Source organism: Acanthopagrus latus, chromosome 16 (assembly GCF_904848185.1).
Source record: "Acanthopagrus latus isolate v.2019 chromosome 16, fAcaLat1.1, whole genome shotgun sequence".
Taxonomy (NCBI): Eukaryota; Metazoa; Chordata; class Actinopteri; order Spariformes; family Sparidae; genus Acanthopagrus; species Acanthopagrus latus.
The window spans coordinates 5,775,918-5,786,888 of NC_051054.1; the positions used below are offsets into that span (position 1 = coordinate 5,775,918).

At 40.2% G+C, this 10,971-nt stretch overlaps 2 protein-coding genes across 3 annotated transcripts; one reads left to right on the plus strand and one right to left on the minus strand.

The window, feature by feature from the left end:
• Positions 1-143: 143 nt before the first annotated feature.
• Positions 144-7,628, minus strand: rdh12 (retinol dehydrogenase 12). Of its 2 annotated transcripts, XM_037071137.1 has the most exons (8): positions 7,604-7,628; positions 6,334-6,457; positions 5,588-5,706; positions 4,544-4,699; positions 4,354-4,458; positions 3,396-3,605; positions 2,728-2,917; positions 144-1,172 (listed from the first exon to the last, which is right to left on the minus strand). In XM_037071137.1, the coding sequence occupies exons 2-8, from the start codon at positions 6,405-6,407 to the stop codon at positions 1,070-1,072; spliced, it is 957 nt and encodes a 318-aa protein (XP_036927032.1). In that variant the 5' UTR covers positions 6,408-6,457; positions 7,604-7,628; the 3' UTR covers positions 144-1,069. The 2 variants fall into 2 exon arrangements, with proteins under 2 accessions (XP_036927032.1, XP_036927031.1); XM_037071136.1 differs by lacking the exon at positions 7,604-7,628 and having other exon boundaries at positions 6,334-6,512.
• On the plus strand, positions 7,298-10,539 carry vti1b (vesicle transport through interaction with t-SNAREs 1B). The gene is made up of 6 exons (XM_037071138.1): positions 7,298-7,577; positions 7,715-7,773; positions 8,682-8,879; positions 9,005-9,178; positions 9,494-9,555; positions 9,691-10,539. The coding sequence occupies exons 1-6, from the start codon at positions 7,481-7,483 to the stop codon at positions 9,782-9,784; spliced, it is 684 nt and encodes a 227-aa protein (XP_036927033.1). The 5' UTR covers positions 7,298-7,480; the 3' UTR covers positions 9,785-10,539.
• The last annotated feature ends 432 nt before the right edge of the window (positions 10,540-10,971 follow it).

The window sequence follows — 10,971 nt, forward strand, 5'->3', positions numbered from 1 at the left end:
TAGCTTGTTAGTCTGTAAAGTGCAGATAGCCAGTTGCTAGCATTAGCCTCATATTTAGCATACAGACCGGATGGTAGTATCAATATTTGTACACTGTTATCTATATCTATTTTTTTGCCATAAAACAAAGAATACAAGCACCCTTATAGTAATATTCCTGTTTATTTACATCAGTTGTAAACATTCAACTCTTAACATGAATGTAAGTTTAGTAAAAGGCATGTTTAACTTGTATAAAACACAGAATGTAAACTCTTGGCAACCTTGCATGTAAATGCTGAGATGGAAAAGTGAGGAGGGAGATCTGTATTAATGTAAAACTGTATTTGTTGCAGGAATGTGCAGATTTGGGAATGCAGATGGAAAAAAAAATCATTGCAAATATTGCAATGACGTAATTCTAGCTCTGATTTGGTTATAATAGAAAAGACCCTCTTATAATCTACGTTGAGTACAATTATCACAAAATACATCTATGCAATTCAAGCGGTAATCATGGCTCAGACCAGTGCTGATCTTCGATAGTTTTACTAATTTTTAATTCAACCTGGAAACACTGTAAGAACCCCTGCAGTTGTTTAGAAATGCTGGCACAAAAAGTCAAGCAATTTAGCTGCAAATTCTGGAGGGATGAAGAAAAAACCCTTGATAAAGATGCTGGTCGTTTACCCTGGCTTGACCCTTCACAGTATCCTACAGCGTTACGATACATCAAGTTGCTTTTTTGCCTACACTGTATTCACACTGTGTCACAAACATATAGAGTCAAAAAAGTTATTTGTGGTTACATGATAATACAGTTGAGTGGTTTTTGGGGTTTTAAAGAGCTGTTGAGGGACACCAAAAGCACTCAAGTTATTATAATGTAATACTGCATTATTTCACAAAAAAGCAACTTCACATTATAGTTACCTCTTACAGTATAACCTGACTGCTTAATAGGTAAGAGATGTTCAAAGTACATAACATCAAAACCATAATGAAATGAATGGTAACTTAAAGAAGAAGGATTCCTTTGAGAACTGAGATAGATGGGGGGAGGAGGAGGAGGAGGGGGCTGAAAGTTGAATCAGTCCCACTCGATGCCAAGAAGCTCACAGCTGACGTCCCACAGTCTCCTCGCTGTCTCCTCGCTTCTTCCCTGAGGGGCTACGAAGGCAGGGGCGCAGTCACTGAAATGAGAGGAGGGAGAATGATTGTTATATAAGAGCTAATAATGGTGTGAGTCATCCCCCCCCCCGCCCGCCCGCAGTGATCTTGTTTCTGTTTGACCTTGTGCTTGATAATAATGTTAGTATCGTGATTTATTTTGTCTGTGGACACTCTGGGAAGCGTGGACCCGGGCAGACACAGAGGAGCTGCTTCTACGTGGTTAACGTTTCCGGTGAATTAGACGAACTGAATCATGACCTTCATCCGTGGCAGCTTGCAGTTGGAGCTGCAGCGATCAGTTTATTAATCAGTTGATCAAAAGAGAATTAATTTCCACCTATTTTATTAAATCGATTAATTGTTTCTTCAAGCAAAAATGTCACATATTTGCTGATTGCAGCGACGTTTGGGTTTTGGACTGTCTGTTGGAAACAGGAAGCAATTTTAAGACATCACTGTGAGCTCTGGGAAATTGTGATAAGGAATTTTATGGTTTTCTTTTTAAATGAAAAATAATCATCAGCCCCACATATGACAATAATTAACTTCTGGCTAAACAAAATTATATGAAACTAAGTATAAGGAACATAAAAAGGCAATAATACGACACAAAGATTTGAAACATGGTGGCCTGTTTTCAATGGCTCTGAAATCCAGAGGGTAATTTTATTAAATCATTTCAGAAAACAGAGTTAAGAGATGGAAATATTTAACCATGCAGGTGGTTTGTCACAGACTTTTCCTCTAGTGTCACCATGAAGTTGACATGCACGATAGACACTGAACATCTAAACACGATTAACTGCTGCGAGATTTTGTAAAAACATTTGTGTTTTCCTCAAGTGGAGCTGTAAAAGCTAGCTTGACTTTGCATTCACTTCCATTAGCATGCTAACAGCTAATTTGATAAACATTATATCTACTGAAAAATAGCATGTCCTTGCGAGCATGTTGCAGTGCTAGAGTTAGCATTTTGCTAAGCTTCAGAGTCTTATTTCCTCTCTCTCTCATTTCCAGTTTGTCGGTTACACTTTCCAACCCTTCTTAATCTCCTGGATAGACTGAATCACAAGCAACTTATAATTTAAAGAGGAATTAAAGGAATATTTAGTAGAAGTATCTGCTGCATCACTCAACTCCAGACACCTGAATTGCTGTCTGTAGACGTTTAAGTTTGCCTCAGCAGTGAGACTGACGTCCCTCTGCCTTCCCCTCAAGAGTAATTGTACACAATAAAATACTATTTAAAAAAAACCCTCTAATGGAAAAACCATGCTCGAGTCATTGATGTAGACAAATGTGTCTCCCTTTGTCTAGTTCAAAGTTTTAAAGCCGGCAGCCTAGTTTTCCCAGAAACTGGGATTGTAATATTTAATTTTAAAAAAAGTTGAGACCAAGTTACCAAATGGCCTCAACAGGAACGTGTTTGTTGCGCAATCTGATACCTCGCGGCACATTTTCCCTTCAGCTGTTAAAATAATAATTAATGATAAATAATGAAAGTTCCTCAGACAGATGGGGCATCAAAAAAAGAAAAAAGAAAAAACAATTCCGCATGCAGTCGCTGTCACCTACCTAAAGTGTTTCCCAGAGATTGAGTGCAGCTCTTCCGCCACGGCGCAGTAGATGCTGGTCTGTGCTCCTTCCCGTGGCGTTTTTAGGAACACGGAGAAGACGGTGAAGAATATCGTCATGAGAGTCGAGTGTCTGGTCAGGTCGGAGTTCACCGTCCCCGGGTGGACTGAGTTCACTGTCACATTGGTACCTGCGAGGGCAAAGCACCTACGTCACTATGGGAGACATTTACCCTCATCAAACTGCCTGGAATTTAACTCAAGTTGAAGGTCCCTTTATCCTCTCTTTTACTTTTCCTTATAAGAATTGTATATTAATATTTAATTACCTGGCATTTTAGGTAAAATATTTATCATTCTGTGGAATTTACCATTTCCCCCCTCCTGTGTCTAAAGTCTTTCACTTCCAAAATACTGAGAGTAGACGATGAATCATCTGTGCTTCTGTAAAATACTGAGCACAGAATGGGTGTCACACTTCACTTAATATGAATATAAACATTAAACTTGCACTACATGGTTTTGAAACACCAATATTTTCAACAGAAGTGTGTTTATGACGTTGTTGTTGGTCCACCCTCGAGACAAAGCATCCCTAGTCCCTCTCTCTGTTAGTATTCAGAGCAGCTCATCTGTCCGTTCTCCCATGTTCTCTGTGTGTTTCTGTACCTTTGAGTCTGCGTGCCAGCTCTCTGGCGAACAGCACATTTGCCAGTTTGCTCTGGCAGTACGCTAATCCACTGTTGTAGCTCCCCTGGCTGTGAAGGTCGTGGAAACGGATCCAGCCGAAGTTGTGTGCCAGAGATGAGACGACCACGATCCGGGCCGGCGCACTGCGCTTCAGCTGCCCGATCAGGAGGGACGTCAACAGGAAGTGTCCTGCCAGAAGTGAGACACACATACAGTCAGTTCAGCCTGTGGTTCTGTTAACCTGCCAGTAAAACAAGTCAGCTGATCATTTTCTTTTATTCAGGTGAATTAAGTTCACTTCAACTTATTTTGGTTCTAATTTAATAGCTAAATCGTAATTTCACAGATTCTGTTTAAATGCTTGGTTTCAGAGAGAAGGTTGAGACAAATGTGACTGAAAACAACATGTAGAAACTATTACATGAATATTATTGATGACTTCTTGTCTGGTTGTTACTGGTTTGTAGAAACTGAAGTGAAAGAGTAAACTGACGGGCATTCACTCGTGAAGAACGGTGGTGTTGTGTCAAAGTCTGTTCCCTTGCTGATAAGTGGTTCCTCTCACCACTGTGAACTGAGAGGGTTCAAAACTGACATTCTTTCACAACAATTCTTTTCATAATTGGCAATTAATCAGTTAAATGTTGCAAGACAACTGATTATGTTGTGGATAAACAAGACGTTTGACAGCGTAACCTTTGGGAAACACTTTGACAATGGCGATTTTACACAAAGCCTCCTCCAGAGCCAGCGTTTAGTTTGTCCTGTCTGAGCTACTGTAGGAACGTGAAGTGCAACATGAAGCACAACCATTCTTCATTTCAGCCGAGAAAATAATAATGAATATTTGTTTCAACTCTGACCCCAAATCCCTTCAAATCCTCCACATTGGACCTTTTAAGCTTTGATTTGTTAATGGATTCGAGCTCGGTCTTACCCAAGTGATTGACTCCGATATGCATCTCAAAGCCGTCGATTGTTTTTGTGTAGGGGCACATCATCACGCCAGCGTTGTTGATGAGGATATGAAGATGGTTGACCTCTGCGGAAAGAAAAACATAAAACAAATAAAACACTGCAGCTTTACTCTGTACGTAGATGCTGGAATCAAACAGATGCGCGCTCACCTCTGAGGAATTTCTGTGCGAAGGCTCGTATCGAGCAGGTGTCTGCGAGGTCGAGCTCCCGAACCTCCACTTGTGCTTTGGGATACGCAGCTCGTATACTGTCCGCTGCCTCCTCTCCCTTGTCTATGTCTCGGCATGCCATGATCACCCGAGCCCCTGTCGTGAAAGATAAGCAGCGGCTAAACTATGAACAAAACAGAAACCATATTAATGCACAGAAGAGAGGACGGAGGAGGCTGCTGCTGGCTTTTTGTGCAGACAGGCAGTCTCTGGTTCAGGTTTGTGGCTCAGTGATGTTGGATAGTGTTTGTAAAACTGACCCACATCTTATGTTGCTCTTAAAGTAAAGCACTACTGTTAGTGTAACATATCAAGGTCAACCAAAGGATCATAGAATACAAAGAACGCACAGAGAGTTAGGATTGTTGGTTTGCATTTGCGATTGAAATTTCATGCATTCCACTGTCTTAACTGAGAAACACTGAGCAAACGCTACACAAAAAAAGAGTTGATTTAAATATCCTTTAAACCTAACATGTCATTAAAAAATGAAAACTGAAATTAGACTTTATAGTAGCAGGTTAAACCAGAATGAGGTCATACAGTAGGTCACCGAGGACAGACAAGAAAGGAGCTGATAAGTTATTTTGTCACAGCAGACATCTGAATTTGTAGTTGTGGGAAAAACACAGCAGCACCAGGGTTCAACTGGGGTGTAAACAATGACACATAGTAGCAGCGTGAGGTGGGACACTAAAATAGATGTAAATATACAAAAAAAAAAAAAAAAAAGATTAATAAGGATTTTATAGCAATCTGTGTGCAAAAAAAGTCCTGTGATATACATACTGTGTGGGACAACTACTGGGTGCTGTTGTGGGTGCTACATATATAAATATATGGTTTTATTTGGGCTGTAAAATTCTAATTCTAATTTAAACCTGGTGGTTTCAGTGTTACAGTCCTATAGAGGACACAACAGTTGGTGGCAGGTTGTGGGTGTACAGGAGCACTTTGTATTCCAACATATCACCAAGGAGTCACCTCGCATCGCCAGGTCCAGGGCCGTCTCCTTCCCGATCCCTGTGTTGGCTCCAGTGATGAGGACTGTCTTCCCATGCAGATCAGCTGAGGACTGACACACTCCTCCTGCTGCGTATTTCCTATCAAAAACACAACAGCCACTTGGTGAGCAACAACTTGGAAAGACACTGACTTGAGATCTGTTTGGACTGGAGGACTGTGACAGAAGTTCTGCCCTCTTTAGAGGGGGGAGGTTGGACCACATGGACAGCCTGGGCTTAATTATTCATAGAGAAAACTTGGAGCATGAACAGTTTTCCCTCAGTCATACGAGCCACACCACTGAGCAGAGCCTCCGCACAGCCAATGGCTCTGCTGGAGTAATGCGTACATATATAGCTCCGCCTACGCGCAGCCTCCTGATAGGCCCGAGCGGCTGTGATGAGAGCTCCCGGTTCATCACTGTGCTAAAACTCCCACAGCTCCATCATTCTGTTCCATTGATTTCCCTGGTCAGATAATAAAATAAAATAAAAAAAAAAGCCAAGCCAGCGTCGAGTGAAACCACGACCCGTCTGAGAATAAAACCTCTAATAGGACGATCAGCTGGGTCCGATGTGCAGACAGTGTCACTGCAAACAAGCCCGATCGCGATAACTGCATCAGAGCAGTGTAATTAATGTCCTGTCAAGCAAGTAACCACCTATTCCGACCCCTGTTTTCTCTTTTCTGTGAGGACATACGAGTGTGTTTTAATTGCTACTTACCTTATGTGCGGTGCAAATAGGATCACCAGTAGCGACACCACTCCGAGGCCCGCGACTATTAATAAAAGCAGCATAATAAAGCGGATTCAGGCGCCTGTGCGTCTTCCAGCCGGATGCCTCTGCTCTGTAGGCAGAACAGCTGATGTCAAAGCATAAAGGGGTGCAGAACGTAGTGAGGGGAAAAGATCCAGCGCGAAGGGAATCATGGGATTGTAGTTTTTTACAGCCTGGCCAGACAGGAACTGACATCTTTATTATTTAACATCAAAATGATGAGCCTTCAATTTTAATGTATTTATATTAATAATATATTCAAATATGGTAAGACAGGATAGAAACAATTGTTGTTGTTTTAAGCTGATTAGCGCAATCAAAGTTCATGTTTCTAATTTCTCCAATAACCTTTCACATGTTTGGTTTTTTTGTTTGTTTTTTTGACCATTTTACTATTATTACTTATATTAGGACTAACAGAATCTTCCATACTCACACAAACGTGCAAGAAAAAGAAAAGAAAAAAGCTAGGTCACAATAACTATGGACAAGAATGACAATATATCACATAAATTAATTAATAAACGGGTAAAAACAAATTAACAATACAAGTTTACACGGAGGTTTAAAAAAATCAAGTGTTATGTGTATATACTTGAAATATATATAAGATATAATTTAAAAAAAAAATTTTTTAAAAAAAGGCATATAGTTCTGTGTCGTTGATTGTTTTTAAAGTACCGGTAATAATAAAAGAGCTTAAAACGTCATTTCCCAGAAGGCGCTGCGACAGCTGTCCACGTAGTGCCTGACTAAAATTAACATCCAAGTGCCTTTTTGTCTGTTTTCACGAAGATTTAGCGTTATCTTTTCGTACGGTGTATTCATTAAGGGAATATGACCTTTCGCCTGATTTATATATTGATTAAAAAAATAATACCTACGTGATTGTTTTTGATTTTTGGTCTGGATTTTTAGGCGGTCGATCACGAGGACCATCATGCGGAAAAGTCCCGGGGATCTAATTATCGCCAAAGCAGAACTAACAGGCTAACTTACAGTTGTGAGCGACTGTAAATAGTGTTTTATTTTCCCACTGAAAGACAAAGACGTTTGTCAAAAAAGAGGCAGCGAAAGCTACAGTTAAACCAAAATGTCGTCGGAGGAATTTGAAAAGTTACACGAGATCTACAGATCGCTGTATGACGAGCTAAAGCTAATGCCAGAGAGAGCTCTGGGCTGCCACGGAGGTAAACAATCCATAATGTCGCTTTACCTGAAGTTTAACGGCTAATGTCGAGGTTAACTGACTGTGTAACCAAACCAATAATCACACATTAGATGTTTTTCTGTGCTGCTGAACGTGAACTCTGTGTTGTATTCGCAGAGGAGAGGAAGAGGCTGGTGAGGACCTTCGATGAGAGGCAGGGGGAGGCTGAGGAAGTGGTGAGCTGCTCTCTCTAGTTAGGAGCTTTGGGAGTCACAGCAGCTCATTTAAAGCTATTTGTACAACCATTAATAAGATAAACACCTTTAAGCAGAAGGTGGACTGACTTTGCCCACTTTATAAACAGTAAAACCTCACCGGTTCAAGATGTTGACGCCTGCTTCCTCTTATTATGAACTCCTTCTTATATTGTCTTTTAAATAAACAACTTTGTTATAACAGTGGGGGAAGAAGCACTGCCTGATACCTGAATAACTTATGCAGTCAAATACTTATTTAAATCATGTTCATGGTGTGATATTTAGTGTTGATTCAGCTCAATACACGTCTGTAACAGTTTCAAAATCTAAATTGTGATGATTATTTATTTTTTTTAAAAAAAGGATGGAAGTGGAGCTGATTTGAAGCACCTCATAATCACATTTATAGCAGTGTTTATGAATTAGATAACTCTGCACATTGCACATTTGCACAGTCTCATCTGTTTTCACATGTATTATATATTACACACATCACGTACACACATACACTTACTTTATATGGCATATAGTATGCTTATTTTTATTCTAATAGTTTGTATTGTATTTTTATTCAATTGCTATTTTATTCTTTGCTACTTTTCCCCCCTCTGTACTGCTGGTTACCTGTGAATTTCTGCCAGTGGCAATCAATAAAGGAACATCTTATCTTATAATATTTTGTGTTAAATATCATTCAGCAAAGTAAATAGAAAACAATAGCCATAACACTTGTAAAGTTAAATGCACCTCATGTTCCCCTTGAAATGTGGTGGAGTAGAAGTGTAGAGTAGAGTTAAAACCTTTTTAAATGACCTTTTTCCTCTTACTGTACTCTGCATGGTTATGCGTTTCTCGAATTATATGTTACAATTTTCTGATGTCTCTAGTTACAAGGAATGGAAGCAGAGCTGCGTGATGCGCCTCCCACCCACCGTAATGCTATGAGTACAAAGTTGCGCTTGTACCGCCGGGATCTGGGCAAGCTGCAGAGGGACATGAAGAACTCTGCTCCTGCGTTTGGCTCCTCTGGCCTGTCAGTGGAGGGAAGTCATCATGGCATCTATTCATCACAAAACCAACAGAGTGTGAGTGTCGAACTGAGGACTTTGATATCTTAAAATTGCCGTTTGTGGTGGTGTCACATTTCATTTCCTCTTCTTTCTTCCTGTTCTGCCACACCTCCCGTCATTTACTGTGGTTTTCTTTGCAGACACACCTGCAGTCCCAGAGGGCATTGCTGCTCCAGGGCACAGATTCTCTGAATAGCGCCAGCCAGAGTATTGAACGAAGTCAGCGCATCGCCAACGAGACAGAGCAGATCGGCACAGATATCATCGAGGAGCTGGGAGAGCAGAGGGAACAGCTGGACCGCACCAGAAACAGAGTGAGCTGCTGTGCATTGTTATTTTGTTAACATGTGCGATAAGATTGTGATGCTCCCATAGATCTAATCCATTTAGAGTCGTTACTGTACGTTGTATTATGTTTTAGTCCCTTTATATAGTTTGTTACTGAATTTTATAAAAATGAGTCTTCAGCGGTGACAGTGTGTAGGATACACATCTAGTACTCAGGTTTGGGTCGATGTTACTTATATTGATTTGGTTTAGTAACTTTAACATTGGGAGAAGCAGAAACACATTTTGTAGTTGTCAGATCATGATTTTGTTAAATCTGTTTCGTCTTGTTTGCTCTGTAGTTGGTGAATACTGGAGAAAACCTCAGTCGAAGTAGAAAAATACTTCGTGCCATGTCGCGGCGGTGAGTGTGTTTTTTTTAATCAATTTTATGCTAAATGTATAGTTAAAGAAAAAACTGAAAATACACAATAAAATAAAATGGTTATAAATGCTCCTCTTATTGTGGTCTCTTTATTTTATTTTTTTTGTCCTGTAGGCTGGTGACGAACAAGTTGCTGTTAGGTGTCATCATTTTAATGGAGTTGGCCATTCTGGGTGCTGTGATTTATCTGAAGTTCTTCAGAAAATGAAACTATACCTGTCTGAACGGAGTCAACGCTCTGGATCCAGGACAAACCCAGACTCTCAGCATCTGTCTCCACTGACTGTCCAGTAGCAATAATTTTTTTCTACTGTTTTCAGCCAATCGTTTCTGTAAATACAAAAATGGACGAAATGACTCAGTCTTAAAGTGAACCTTTACCAAGAGGGGATTCTGTCCATGTGAAGGTGATTTGATTTTGAACCTGTCAATGGACCAAACCTACAGAGACTCCTTGGACAAACTTGCTGAGATTTGCACAGTTTTATCAGACTGTTATTGCCAATGATGCCCTGCAGGATGAGTTTTTTGGACTTGCGTGGGCTGCTACCGACCCCAGAGTTGATTCTCTGAAAGGACTGGAAAGGAGAGTACTAAAACCTGAGTTTAAATGTATTAGTCCGAGGTTTAAATATGAAGAAAATGGGTGAAAACTCTTAAAACATGCAATGTTCTTAATGTCTAATCACTGTATAGTACAAAATCACTGTCAGAAATAGGTTCCATATTCCTTTATCAACAGTCAACACATCATTAAAGTTAATCTTTAACCTCAGTTTGGATTCTATCTGATATTTCCGAGGACGGCAGCCAAACAGGCCAGGAGTAATAAACGAAAAACATCCGCTGCTGAGATGACGTCGCCAGGATTTGTTCTGGTCTGAAGCCCATGACCAGGCCAGGTCAGTGCTGTGCAAACAGCATCTGTTACTATGGAATAAATTCTCAAATGATGGGTGATAAGGTTGTTTTTAATGGTGTGTTTTTGAAGTGGCACATCTGCCACAGTGTTTTCCTTCCACATAGATATCATGCCTTCCTGGTGTGATGTACAAAAACATGTTCGGTGACCCACCTGTGTGGAGCAGGTGGGGAGCTGGGGCAAAAGAAAATATCTGACTGTTTTACCTTTATCTGAAATATTGCCTCTATCACAAAATTTCAACATTATTTCTGCTTTTATTTTCCAAAGGTATAGTTAAGGGTACTAAGGCTATATTTGATCAAATATATATTATATAATTTTCACTGAAATAGCATTTCTTCCAAGTCAGATGTTGCTATATAAAGATGAGCATCTGCAAAAAATGTTAGCACCTGTTGAGTCCAAGATGTTATGCAGCTGCCAACCACAGTTACATAATAATAACGTGTAATGTTCAGTGTTCACAGTGC

Bases quoted from the DNA above. Each gene is read 5' to 3' on its own strand.
- rdh12 (XM_037071137.1), bottom strand. From the start codon at position 6,407: ATGCTGCTTTTATTAATAGTCGCGGGCCTCGGAGTGGTGTCGCTACTG. The intron at 5,707-6,333 runs GTAAGTAGCAAT...TGTTTTTGATAG, and splicing joins CTATTTGCACCGCACATAAG to GAAATACGCAGCAGGAGGAG. The intron at 4,459-4,543 runs GTGAGCGCGCAT...TTCTTTCCGCAG, and splicing joins CGCACAGAAATTCCTCAGAG to AGGTCAACCATCTTCATATC.
- vti1b (XM_037071138.1), top strand. From the start codon at position 7,481: ATGTCGTCGGAGGAATTTGAAAAGTTACACGAGATCTACAGATCGCTG. The intron at 7,578-7,714 runs GTAAACAATCCA...TTGTATTCGCAG, and splicing joins AGCTCTGGGCTGCCACGGAG to AGGAGAGGAAGAGGCTGGTG. The intron at 8,880-9,004 runs GTGAGTGTCGAA...TTTTCTTTGCAG, and splicing joins CATCACAAAACCAACAGAGT to ACACACCTGCAGTCCCAGAG.